We start from the raw sequence: 13,211 nt of genomic DNA on the forward strand, positions 1-13,211 counted from the left end.
TTAGTTTTTGGGAAATATTATCAAAAATAATTTTTTTAATTCAAATTTTGTTCAGAACTTTTCTAAAAAACAGCATAATGCATTGAAATTTGGTATGGGTAAGTTTTTGAAGCTGCTAAATATATCAGTGCATTTAGTTTTGGCCTCTGCTAGAGGTCGTTTGGTACTATTTTTCTGAGTGACATTTTATGACATGCCTTTTTGAGGTTAAGTTCATTACGCTGAATACCAATTGTGTTATTGTATACAACAATTTAATTTATATTGAACTCGTTTGAACCCTGTTTGAATCAAGACGATTTAAGCGCGGTGACTATAAACAATAAAATGTAGCTGTTTGAAAAAGTAGTTTCTTTGTATCAACAACAATTTGTATATGGTTTGTTTTTATAGTCAACAACCCTATTGCAAATAAATTGCTACCATCTTCAGCAGAGCCTACGGAGCCTTGCCAATAATAAAACGTACGCAGTAAACTTAAACAATTACAGCAGCAGCCTCATTGAACACCCAGAACCAAAAGCTACGATAACCGACAGCACTGGATCTGCATAAATTTAAGTCACTGCAATATCGGCACTTTCAATTTACATGTAGCAAAATAAATTGTGATCGTCCTATTTATAATAATTACTGTTTTGTATTGAAAAGTTATATTACTTAAAGTGTATATTGTTTAATTAATAAAATCAAATGATAAATTATTTTTACATTTATTTGTTATATGTTCTAAAACGAAGAAAACTTTGGCGTTCTAGAACATAAAATTATTTTTCAACTAGGTGACAAGAAAGACAGTTTTCAAAAAAGATGTTACGAAAATAACAGTACAATAATTATTATTTGTAGTCATTTATGTATTACTATTTTTGTATTACTTCTACTCATGAGCACATCTGGAAAAAGTTGTCTTGTACGGTAGCAGTTATAAAATCACAAAAAAACAAAAAAGAAGTAGTTTCTTGAAACTTCAACTGGAATATATTTTAACCTTTAATACCCTCAGAAAATTATCAGTACCATTTCAATGCGTTACATTGTTTTTTAGAAAAGACATGAAAACAATTTGATTTTAAAGAATTATCTTTGACTCCGCATACCTCCTACAAAAAAATAGGCTTATACTATTGTTATTAGTTATAGATAAAAAGTGTTTACTATTTATAAATATTTATTGCAATTTGAATAAAAACCAAATATTTTCCTTTTGGACCTTATTTTCACCTTTCGAAAAACTAACCAAGTGTGATTTATTTTTTATTAAATGTAACATTTTGCACAAATTTGTTATACTTTATAGAAGAGAAGGATATTTAGAGGGAGATGAAGGGTGGAATGAAACTGCACCTGTGGAGTTTTGTCAACATTTTTGTTGTTTTATTATTGCACCACAAATTAGACATCAACATCAAACACCAAATACCACTTAGGGCGCACTCTACATGACGAGTGCCGTTAAGTTGACTCCTATTATAATAAAATAGCTAACATGCATTAAACCTACTCTAAACAGGTACCTATTGTTGGCCCTATTGTTTAACGTAATACTGATATCGGCAATACGCTGCTGCTGTATTGCCCTTGTAGTTCGGACCCTTACCAGCTTTTTTACCAAAATAAATTTTAGTCAGGATGGGACGTGGTGATTATTGTCTTCTCACAATAATCGTTCTGAGTCGTGCAACTCCAGAAGGAAAAACGTACTGTGCGGTCTCTTCAATATATAAACACAACGATTAGCTCAAAGGTTACGATTAATCGGCTATAGAGGTAAAGCAACAATTAAGGTCCCCTTACTGCTTTTCTAGCACACCAGCTTGTCCAAATGGTTTGATTGGCTCAGCAATTCTCTTAGAATGATAATTCCACTACGGGTTAACACTAACTTCCTAAAGATATACAGACAGACATTGAGGATTATATATTATACGATGCATGGCAATCATTTATCGGGCTTTGGGATGAGAGCGCCATCTCTGTTCATACAAGGAAACGTCCGAAAAGTTCTCCGAAAGACGAAGGGCTCCTTATTGCCTCGCTCCCTTGGGGAAGGATTACGTGCAGCCATTCACGGTAATCCTGACGAGGACCCTTCCAATTTAATTTTGAATTTCGCGCTTGCGACTCCCATCGGTAATTCGTCACGTCCGAGGTGTTTTTTTTTTTCATTGAAACATAACAACTGAAGTACATCAGCAACCAAGGTTGAACGGAAGAAAAGAGAGGTGAGAAGAACGGTCCAGTTCGGGTATATGCGCTCCCAGAGCGAGTTTGCAATTTGTACAATTAATATATGTTCCGCTCCGGATCACATATGAAAATATTTTAACTATACATACTTTACAATCTCCTTATTACGTCTGTTTCGTCGGTATTTATTCGTCGTCCTCTTCATTCTGGTACGTCACATATCGTACTGATGACTTTTCTCCGGTTATAAGCGACTGAAACACATAAAAGTTTTATACTAAGGCCAGACAGAGCGCTATGAGACGTACATACAGGGTCAGAAAGTACCGATGGTCTACAGGGTCGGAACGTCCCCATGGTTCATCGGTCGTTACGCGAGAGCGATAAAGAAAGTCATAGAAATCCATGCGATAGAGAAAGATGGCTATAATGAAGGCGTCTAATAGTCACCGCCCATTTCGCCCTTCCACAAATAAGAAGTGGATCTTATTTGTGGAAGGGCGAAACGGGCGGTGACTATGAGACGCCTTCATTATAGCCATCCTTCTCTATCGCATGTATTTCTATGTCTTACTTTATCGCTCTCACGTAACGGCAGATGGACCATCGGTACTTTCTGACCCTGTACACGGTGTTAAAAAAGCATAAAATGGTTCAAAAGCCAAACGTATTAAAAAAAATTTCAACAGCGAATAATAACATAATTAGAGCCCAACCTCAGATATTTGTGAGAGCCCAGTTTGAACATCTTTAATAAAATTATTATTTTCCACGAAATATAAATGTACCAATTTAATTCAGCATCCATTTCTTTAATTTTAACTCTCATTAAAAGCAACAAATTAAATTGTCTACAATAACACCACCATAAACAGCAACGGATAAGAATTAATTACGCAACATCCGCACGATAACAAAGGCAACAGTATACTAACGTGACATAAACATGAAAAGCATTCTGAGGTAGATGCTCATGTCTTGGTTGACTCGCTTGGCATGCCTTTGAATTGCGGCTTTCTCTGACAGCCCTATTTATATTATATTTTGTACTCTATTATTTTTTTTGTTTCTAGTACTCTTCGCTTATGTAATTTTTTACACTTTTTTAACACCTGGTATATGTTTAATAACAAAAGATACTGCATTGTTCTTATACTGATTTTTGTCAACTCAAATGAATCTAAATAATTTTAGCAACAGAACTACAAATAATGTTGTGGAAAACAACTACTCTGCTGATGAATACCCCAGCCAGCATTGAATTATACGCTATTTAGTAAATAGATCGTTCGTCCGTAAAACCACCAGATATATACCGGTTTTAATATCATAATTGGCTCTCACCAGTATGCTATTGGTGAGATAACCGATGAATAATCTAATTATTTTGACTTTTGTGTACAGATATAGTATGGGTGAGATATAATCAAGAGTGTGTTGATCTCAAATAGTGACTGCTACAAAATGGAAGGAAAATTTGTGGAAGTTATTCTAAATAAAATTTAATCGTTCTTCAAATACATAAAGAAACACTGTTTTCCCTACTTTGTATCTCTTACGGTTCACGAGATGTCAATGGTGGGGATAAGAAACGGTTCAACCTGTATATCAAGAAATGGAAGGCCCGACATTAAAAATACAAAAATATTGCCTAACTGATATTTAAAGTACGATGGCACTTCGTTAGCTTCAGCTAATCTGCCCTTGTTGTTCTCGGTCTAAACTTTGCGGGGGCGAACCAGTTATTGGAACCCCTAGATATAAGTTTTAGTTGCTGTTTATGAGGTCACTAGGGACGGAATCGCCTCTGAGACAATGGTGGTTTTCTGGAATTTTATGTATGATCTCTGTAACTGGTCGCATCCTAACGTTTCACTGTCGTTCATTGCCAGCATCATCAGTGGTGATTTTGTAAAAGCACTAAGGCGAGACCAGGGGTTTTGATAGCGGGTCAGCCCCCATAGAGCTTAGCCTAGGAACAAGGGTAGATCAATGATTCCCAGTTAAGACTAAGGAAGTCTAACTGGCGGTCACGGCATAAAAACTCAAAAAATCATAGAACTCTAAAAAAATATTGTACACAGTTTTAAATCAGGTAATCGAGATGGCCACTCCAAAAAATAATTTCTCCATATAATACATTTTACTTGAAAAAATAAAAATATTATTGATGTAAGTTAGGAAAAAGCTTTGAAACGTCAAATGGAAAGATAGGAATATTCTTTATGGAACTAAATAAAAAAATGATATTTCGCAGTAATCTTTAAAGAAGATTATATTGACACACACCCACCTTTTTTTCTTCTTTTGTTGGGGGACTCTTTAAACAATATAGTAGTGGAGCGTATAGGAAATTCAATATAGCGATTCCAAACAGCATCCATTCGAATCCAATTGTTTTTACAAGAGTTCCGCTCATTGCAGGTCCTAGAATTTTACATTAAATTACTATTTTATAGTCCATATAGGTTTCAAAGTCAAAATATGTCTGATTAATCTGTAAGCGGCATAAACCTCTTGCTCAGACGTTCAATTAATTGTTATCATAAAATTGTTGTATTTTATATTATTTTTATTTAAATATAGATCTCAACGTTTTTAATTTTCTTCTATCTAACATTTGTTTCATTTTAGAAATTACAAAAACATCTTCAGGACTGATAATAAAGCAATAATTTTGTTTCACTTTGTGAGTCTATTTTTTCATTTACAAAATGTTACTTGCAAATCGGCACAATACTGTACGTGCCTTAGTGCTAAAAAAAATACCAAACAGGAGCAAAAAAATAGCATTTTCATTTTCATATTCTTTGATTATGTTACCCACATTGTTAGCGCAAGATTTTCCAAAGTTTAGTTGTTTTGTATGTAGGCGTCAACCATGCGACTAAACCGAACACCCATTATACACTGATAGAAATTTTGAAAGCGTATCGGAGATTTTGGAGACAATCGTAGCGAAACATTTCTAAGACTAAGCATATAATCCAACCAGTAGTATAAACGGGGATATTAACTTCATTTTGTTCTAGTGGTTGGAGAAGACAAGTTGAGAAATCAGTCGGAAAACGAAAGTTAAAGTATACTTGCTTTTTGTACTAAATATTAGCACATATTAAACCACTAATACGTGAAATTTGATATAACTGACTGTGGCATTACGCATTACTAGTTTGACTGATACTACATTTTTAGGCATAGATTCTATATTTAGCCACAGAAAGTAGTATTGTAGTTACTGTAACAGATACTCCACTTTTTCTTGTAGAGGGTGCCTGAATAAAAGGTACAGAGGCAATCAAGAGAAAGAGATTTTGCCCATAACTACTCTTCCCAGTAAACACAGGTATGTTAGGAAGATTTATAATATCAATATACCATTTGAGAAACGTCTCGTTTTTACTTACAATAAATTTAAAATTGTCGGTGTTTTGCAAGTTTCAGATAACGATAGAAAAAAGATTTAATATCAGTAAATGTGGAATGATCATTTTTAATGAATCTTTAACTTTTACGTTAGAAAATAACATTCGATTGAGGTTTTTGGTAAACGCGATTTAAATCTGGAAGAAGGGTTAAATAACGTTTTTGTTAGAACCCATAATAATTCTCATAAAGCTGATATGAATTTAAGCATGGAAAATATTAGGTCTAAAATAAAAGCACTACTGTCTTTCATAAAAGGTTATTGGACTTTCGTTACAAAAAACGAATAAATTAATAGTAAACGCCAAAAACTGGAATTGAATAATATAGTAATATGAATTTATTCATTAATTGACAAATAATGTTTCTATTTATGTTCGCCTTGATGATTCTGGCCGATCAATGTGCCTTTCTTTTTCGGTTACCGTAAAGTTGAGTTTGGCAACTTTTGAAAAATAAAGTTATATATAATATCGCGAAAATGATTTTTGTATTATTTTTTTACCAGAAATTTAATTTTCGCTAGTGTCTTTATGTCAAATATTAAAAGGTAGTTACTATTAACTAATGGCATATTGAAAATACGTTTTAAAAACATTAGTGTATTTACTGGATTATGTCTGCAAAGATGAAAGTGTCAAAGAAATACTCTCATATGTAGAGGGCGTGGAGGATCGCTCTGTATAGCCACCACGCGAATGAATGGAAAGCAGGAAACCGACCCAAACCAAGGCACAAACCCACACCACAAAAATGAGGGAAAGCCAAGTTGCGTTACGCAAGACTAATAATACAATTTGACGTGTTAACCTTATTTACCTACCTATAGCGAAGCCAAGGCAGAACGCCACGTCTCCGATAGCGTAGACGCTGCCGTAGACGGCCGAGTGTCGGATGTCCACCAGGTAGCCCAGTTCCGGCATCATGGAGCTATCCACCATGCCGATGGCGAAGCCCAGGCCGGCGTTGGGTATGATCAGGTGATTCATGCTCGTCGCCAGAGGTATCTGAAATTCATTGCCGTTAGCTGTCGTCTTTTTGCTCGTCCCGGTTAACCAACTGTGAAATTCTTGTAAGCATATAATTATCTCTTCTCGTTATTACTAACGTACGTGTAATATGCGTCTAAACTTGAGCTTAATACAGAAAGTTTTACTTTAAATGTATATTGTTGCAAAATATTCCTCAAAAGTTATTCTCTCTAGTAATACCACTCCCCCTTTATGAAAAATGTTACTAACTGGCTAATACTTGATGAATACTCTCGATCGACAATTTCGGGGAACACTAAAAACAACAGAAAGATAATCACAACTGAATATCAGACGGGGTGACATTGCCGTACTGTTAGACTTAAGTTACTCATAATTATTACAAATACCACAAATTATACAGTGTTGCTTAAGCAGAGGTCAAAAATCCAGGGGCGTATTCTGTTTCCAAAAATAAAGGTTTTTTGTTACATAAACGTGGGGTCTTAGGACAACCATTGTCCAGTTACAGTCAAAAATTAAAAAAATAATCAGTTTTTAATTTTTCACACAAAAAATTGAACAAAAGGTTTTATTTTTACCGCTTTCATATTGTTTACCGACGAAGCTAATTTTTTCAGAGATGCTATAATGAACTTCCACAATAAACACGTTTGGTCTGCTGAAAACCCTCATGCCATAATGCAATCTCGATTTCAACATCAGTTTTCTTTGAATCTATGGATGGGTGTTATTGGAAATTGTCTTGTTGGGTCTTACTTTTTACCAAGAACTGTAACAGGTGCTTCCTACAGACATTTTGTTGAAAACGTTTTTCCTGAACTACTTGACGATGTTCCTATGCGCTAAGAGAAATAATATGGTTTATGCTCGACGGGGCTACTCCACATTTTAGTTTAACTGCTTGTGAATTTTTAAATGAAACATTCGGCAATAACGTGATTGGACAAGGCACTCAAGAGCGAGATCAATCTTGGCCACCCGGATCACCTGATATGAACCCTATTGATTTTTTTTGTTTGGGGACATCGGAAGACATTAGTTTACAAGGTTCAAATTGAATGTGAGGAGCATTTATGTCAAGAAATTATCTGGTTGTGATGTGATAAGAGCTACTCCTGGAATTTTTGCACGTATTCGAACTGCAATTTCAAGAAGATCTGGGGCATGTATTTTGGCTGAAGGTGGCCATTTCCAACATTTGTTATAATAAATCATAGTAATTCAATTGTTAATTAAATATTTTGATTTAAGTACCTGATGTAATGTAATGTAAAAATGCACTTGATCAAATAAATCAATTTTGTCCTTAATCGGTTAGAATACAAAAAAATGTAAAGAAACAAAAAGGGAAGATAATACAATAGGGCATATGATGACCTATTTTATTTGTAATATTATACAGGGTGATATATTTTTTTGGCAAATAGTAATCGATGATACCCACACTTCCGTCACTGGTAAGTTTCTAAAACTGATAATTTTTTGTTTCATACCCACTGTCATACTGACTATGCACACCGAATTTGATTAAATTATCTCAAACGGTTTAGAAATTAAAAATTAAAAACTGACTTTTTTTTTAATTTTTGACACGCTCTAGCTGGACAATGGCTGTCATAAGACCCCATATTTAAATAACAAAAAAAATACTTATTTTTGGCCATAGAATACTCCCCTAAATTTTTTACCTCTACTTAAGAAACATCCTGTAGGTATATTTGACAGCTTTGCATAAAATAAGACGTTACTTGAAGAAGTAAATTAGCACTACGCTTAGAATCAAATAGTTTAGGTTGTTACATTAGTTTATTTTAGTTTGTAAGCTTTAATTTTAAACTTTGCTCCATAGAACTTTTTTTTTATATTGATAAACTATCATGCATTTAACGTATGACACTCTTAGTGCGACCACCCTGTAGGTCTAACATAGTAGCAGACGTAAAAAAACCTTCACGCTAAAGATTTAACACTCTTTAACCCCAAAGAATTCAAAATATCTTAGGAATTGCAGTGTTGAAAACATGGCGCAACTTATCAGACCTAACCATTTCGGCGATTCAAAATCCAGCACATTATTATCAACAATATTATTTATCAGAAAGTCTATCATTAATTCGAGCAGTAATTAGTAACGCATAACTACACACGGAAATATATCACAATAAAAACAATTAAAATTACGGTAAAAGTAGAAACCACACCGGGTCTATTAAAAACAAGTTTCATTTTTACGAATACTGATATAAACGGCGACCGAACATTTGTATCTAGATTTCGAGCAACGTGAAGTGTTTGTCAATTTATCATATCGCGAGCGTAATGCGAAATTTTACAGACATTTCGACATACATGGAAACAGTGGCGGACGCATGGGGTTTTGGGGACAAGAACCTCCCCACATGAAACCACCATGACGAGTGAGTGCAAACTAACAAAATTCGCAAATAAATTTAATAACTAATTACTATAAAGAAATCGTAAACTATTAAGTTATAGGGTAGCTTAAATTTAAAAAAAAAATCATGTAATTTTTTGCTGATACTGATTACAGCTGTCAAGATTTTCTGTTTTTAATCGTTTTTGAAATACTTAATCAACATCCTTTCTTATAAAGGCCAGATTGGTCATCCATATGTGGTTAAATGAAGAAAAAAAAATGCGAATTCAAGGATATGTTGCATTTTCATGAAATTTCATGGTCAACGATCATAATATAGGACTACATTTAAATGTTATTTTAATTTTAAACCTTAGTAAGTCGATTATTGCAAAACAAAACAAAAAAGAGCATATTCCAATTTTTTCATTCAATTACAGAAACTAGTTTTCAAGGAAAAATTTCAACAAAATGCTATGCAACTTTTTTGTAATTTGAGCTAACATGTATCTTTAACAGTTTATATCTGTATATAGTCTTCCATTATATGCAGCAGGTAGTTCTAACTCGATGTTTTATACTTTTTTAGACGTTGAACTTCCTTTATGGGTTTTTTGAGTTTGCACTGGTTCCTCTAAGAACGGTTTGGAGAATCTCTTCTAATTTTTAAACGACGTTTCATCTATGTGGGACGTCATCAAATTATTTTTTTAAGTACAAGCCTAGGTAAGAGACATTTTTTTTAAATAAAAGAGAAATTTAAGATCACCTTGTATAATTTGTTAATTTGGTGCTACTTTTATTTCCAACTTTTCTACTGGTTATTCATTTCGCTGGTTTGCATTGCAACCGATATTTCCTACAGTAGAGATACCTGGTTACCCATTTTTACTTTTTAATGCGGTGTAGGTTCCACTTACAAACCATTTAAAGTGTTGGACAAGTTGCTTAATACTTAATTTAATAAATTGCAACAGGACTGCGCAATTAGGACAGCTACCCGGCGAACTTTTCTTTACACACTCGACTACCAAACCAAACAAAACAGTTCTTAAACTTATCATAATTTCTACAGAATTCTCTCGTTTGGAAATATTTTTAATTCTGCTCCCGCACCGAAGCGTTAAATTGTGTCGTTGCACAAATCACAGTTGGCTTCTATACTGATATTGTAGTGTGTGTGGCAACTCGAAAGCATGACAAACTGGACTGAAAGTGTGTATTTTACTTTTATGTGGAACCAATGTCCTTTGAAGAAATGTTGGTTTATGATCTTGACATGATACATATAGTTTCATTTTAATAAGCCCAGATAGATAAAAACGTTAGATTAAATTTGTTGTGAATAAATATTGATAATGTGTTTTATGTAATCAACCTTTCTCTTTAATGTTCTCTTGTACCATGCTTGTTATCTCTGGTTTATGGAATAACTTCTTAGGTTATACCTTTTATTTTTGGAAATTTTGTTCAACGAAATTTGATCAGTGTCAACAACGGATATTTTATTTAATGGTCAAGAAAGTACGTGATATCATTAATAAAAATACAGTTTTTGACAAAAAAATAAATATTTTGTTGATACAATCAATCAATGTGTCGCTGCAAACACTAAAAATTAAAGAAATATACCTAATAAATTTGAAACATTATTTCAATTTCCATTTGTCCATAAATAACAAAAACATATTATGGAAGAAACACTCATAAATATAATTTAAATTGATATTAAAGAGTATCGGTCCCAAGTGAGAGCCTTGAGGCATCCCACGGTTATGTTGGATAATATCAGCATGTGATAATATGATGACACCCTAAAATACTTGAAAAATTCTAGATAATATTAACTACAATAATTTATTTTATTTATACAGAATGTTACAAATTCGCTTCTCACTACAGGGCTCTCGGAAACGGTAAGAGGTACGATGTAGCTTAAATGGAGGCAAAGTTGCGTAATCAGAGGACCAGCATTATGTCTCTAAAAAATCAAGGCTAACATAATTAGTTTTCGAAATATTTGAAAAAAATCGAAATTTTGGAAATCCGTTTTTGTTTCATTTCAGCATTGTTTGAGGTGATATTGAAAAAAGAAGGACACTTTCTCAAGGCCACTTTTTGCTCTCTATCGAATGACATAATCAATTTTTATATGTAACGTTTCGTCTCACCAGGACCATCATCAACTTCATTTTTTTAAATACGAGCCTAGAAATTTTATTACATTTTTTGCAAGCCTTCATGATTCCCAATACTGTACTGCCTCAGCCCGAACCAGATTCAGACGTTTTGTCTCGAAAAATTCATCTTCAATGTTCAGAATTTGTAACAGCCTGTATATATTTTTTATATAAAAATAATCACGCCGTACAATTATAAATAAGAATTAATTTATTTACTTCGTAATTTGGAGAAAGTCAATAAACTGGATTCACTATCAAAAATTAATTTTCTTAAATATCCTGAAAAAATATACAACTTGGCAACACTGTATCATTTCGCACTGTGACGTCATTAAAAATGTATCGTAAATAAACATATACCAGCAGGTACTGTAAAAATGGTGGTTTTTTGCTAGACACGTTTTTAAATGCAGTTGTAAAGAATTCTCTAACACAAAACTATGTTAAAAATATCATAAAATGGAATTTTATTTATAAAAATATCACGTGTTCCGTATAAAAACAAACTGGTAAAATTTTTGTTGGACTATCTAACGAACACATTTTAAATGCAGCTGATAAGAATCCACCCACATTCAAAACCATGCTAAAAATATCGATAAACCGATGATATTGAGAGACAAATATCACCCTGTTCCATTTGGAGGCATCGAAAACGCATTACGGAATATCCGAGATGATTTAAGTGTATATAAAGAATATGATCGCTATCATCTTATCTCATTCATGGCCTGTCGTTGTGAATTTGTTCTCAGCAGGGAGCAGATACTACAGATAGTAAAAATAGGGACTAGTACACCGGAATCGTTTATTTAGAAATTACAGTCTTGTGCCTTAATAAGTGTATAAAGCTTTGGAATAGGTAACTGTGATATATTTTGTGTAGGCGACTGCTTGTCCTTGGTACCCCAGAAAAAGTATTATTGTGAAATTAATAAAAGTAAAAGCCACTAAACGACTTGTTATACGAGAACGAGGTAGAAACATATTTCTACTGTGTAACACTTTTAACATGATAACATAAATCTGATTTCAGACACGAAAAAGTGTATCAGATATGCAATTTACTTCTTGTAACAGTTATTTAAAAGTTGTAAATATACAAAATGCTATACTTTCACTTTTTAAACTGCGTTTAATAAAACTAGGAACAATTTTCGTCGAAATATGTTCATTTTCAAGGTAAATGTTCACATTGAGAAATAAATTGTACTGTGATTGAAAATAACCAACTACGGGCCTTACATGTATAGTCAGCTATAGTTACACTATACAGGGTGTTTCTTATAAATTCTTAAAATGTTTTAATTTTCTCAAACATTTGAACAATTAAACCAACTATTAGAGGGAATATTTTAATGTAAACTAAAATTTAATCACCTTTTTTACAAAATAATATGCGTGATACTGATAGTTTTAATTTTGTATTAACATTGGAAATAGTTAGGGAATCGGTAATCTAACGCTGGGCGTAGGGGTGGTTCGGTCGGAGTGATTTTGATGTCGTTGTGTAGGTTGCACTTTTCTCTGTCGAAGAGAAGAAATCCTGGCATTACCCTATTACGGAAATGGCAACGGGGAAGAAAATGATGAATCTTTACATTTTGGCTGTTTTTATAAGAGTCTGTAGATGTTTAATTGCGCAATTGTGCAATAAGACTTAACGTGTAAACTAAGTTTTCCAAGGCAAGATGAATTTGTGTGTAGGAGCAGCAAATCAGTCTATGATTTTCAAAGACAAAAAAAGGAAAAATTTATAATAATTATTCAATTTATCAAAAGTTTGCTTTGTGCCGAATTCTGTAATTATTTTTGTAATCTTCATTCATTACTTGAAATTTTTCATTTGGAGAAAAATGTTATTTTATTCAGAATATCTTAGATATTTAAAAAATAATAAAGTTCAACGTTCTGCTATTTGGAGAGGAGTCATTTTTGGTTACTGAAATATTTTATACATTTCTTAAGAAACACCCTGTATATATCCCGCTGTGAATAGCATAAAGATAATAATTTTGATTTTCCGTTGTGTTAGATTTC

At 33.1% G+C, this 13,211-nt stretch overlaps 1 protein-coding gene across 2 annotated transcripts in view; it reads right to left on the reverse strand.

Moving 5' to 3' along the window:
- Positions 1-1,385: 1,385 nt before the first annotated feature.
- LOC108903677 (synaptic vesicular amine transporter) overlaps positions 1,386-13,211 on the reverse strand; it is a 126,416-nt gene continuing 114,590 nt past the window's right edge. The window contains exons 9-11 of one of the 2 annotated variants that reach the window (XM_018705933.1): positions 6,440-6,623; positions 4,484-4,617; positions 1,386-2,444 (exon numbers count right to left, since the gene is read on the reverse strand). In XM_018705933.1, the coding sequence (XP_018561449.1) occupies positions 2,376-2,444; positions 4,484-4,617; positions 6,440-6,623 (387 nt within the window). In that variant the 3' untranslated portion in view covers positions 1,386-2,375. The remainder of the gene's footprint in view (positions 2,445-4,483; positions 4,618-6,439; positions 6,624-13,211) is intronic. The other variant, XM_018705941.1, reaches the window with a different exon arrangement.

The sequence above is a fragment of the Anoplophora glabripennis genome, unplaced genomic scaffold (assembly GCF_000390285.2).
Source record: "Anoplophora glabripennis isolate ALB-LARVAE unplaced genomic scaffold, Agla_2.0 scaffold10, whole genome shotgun sequence".
NCBI lineage: Eukaryota > Metazoa > Arthropoda > Insecta > Coleoptera > Cerambycidae > Anoplophora > Anoplophora glabripennis.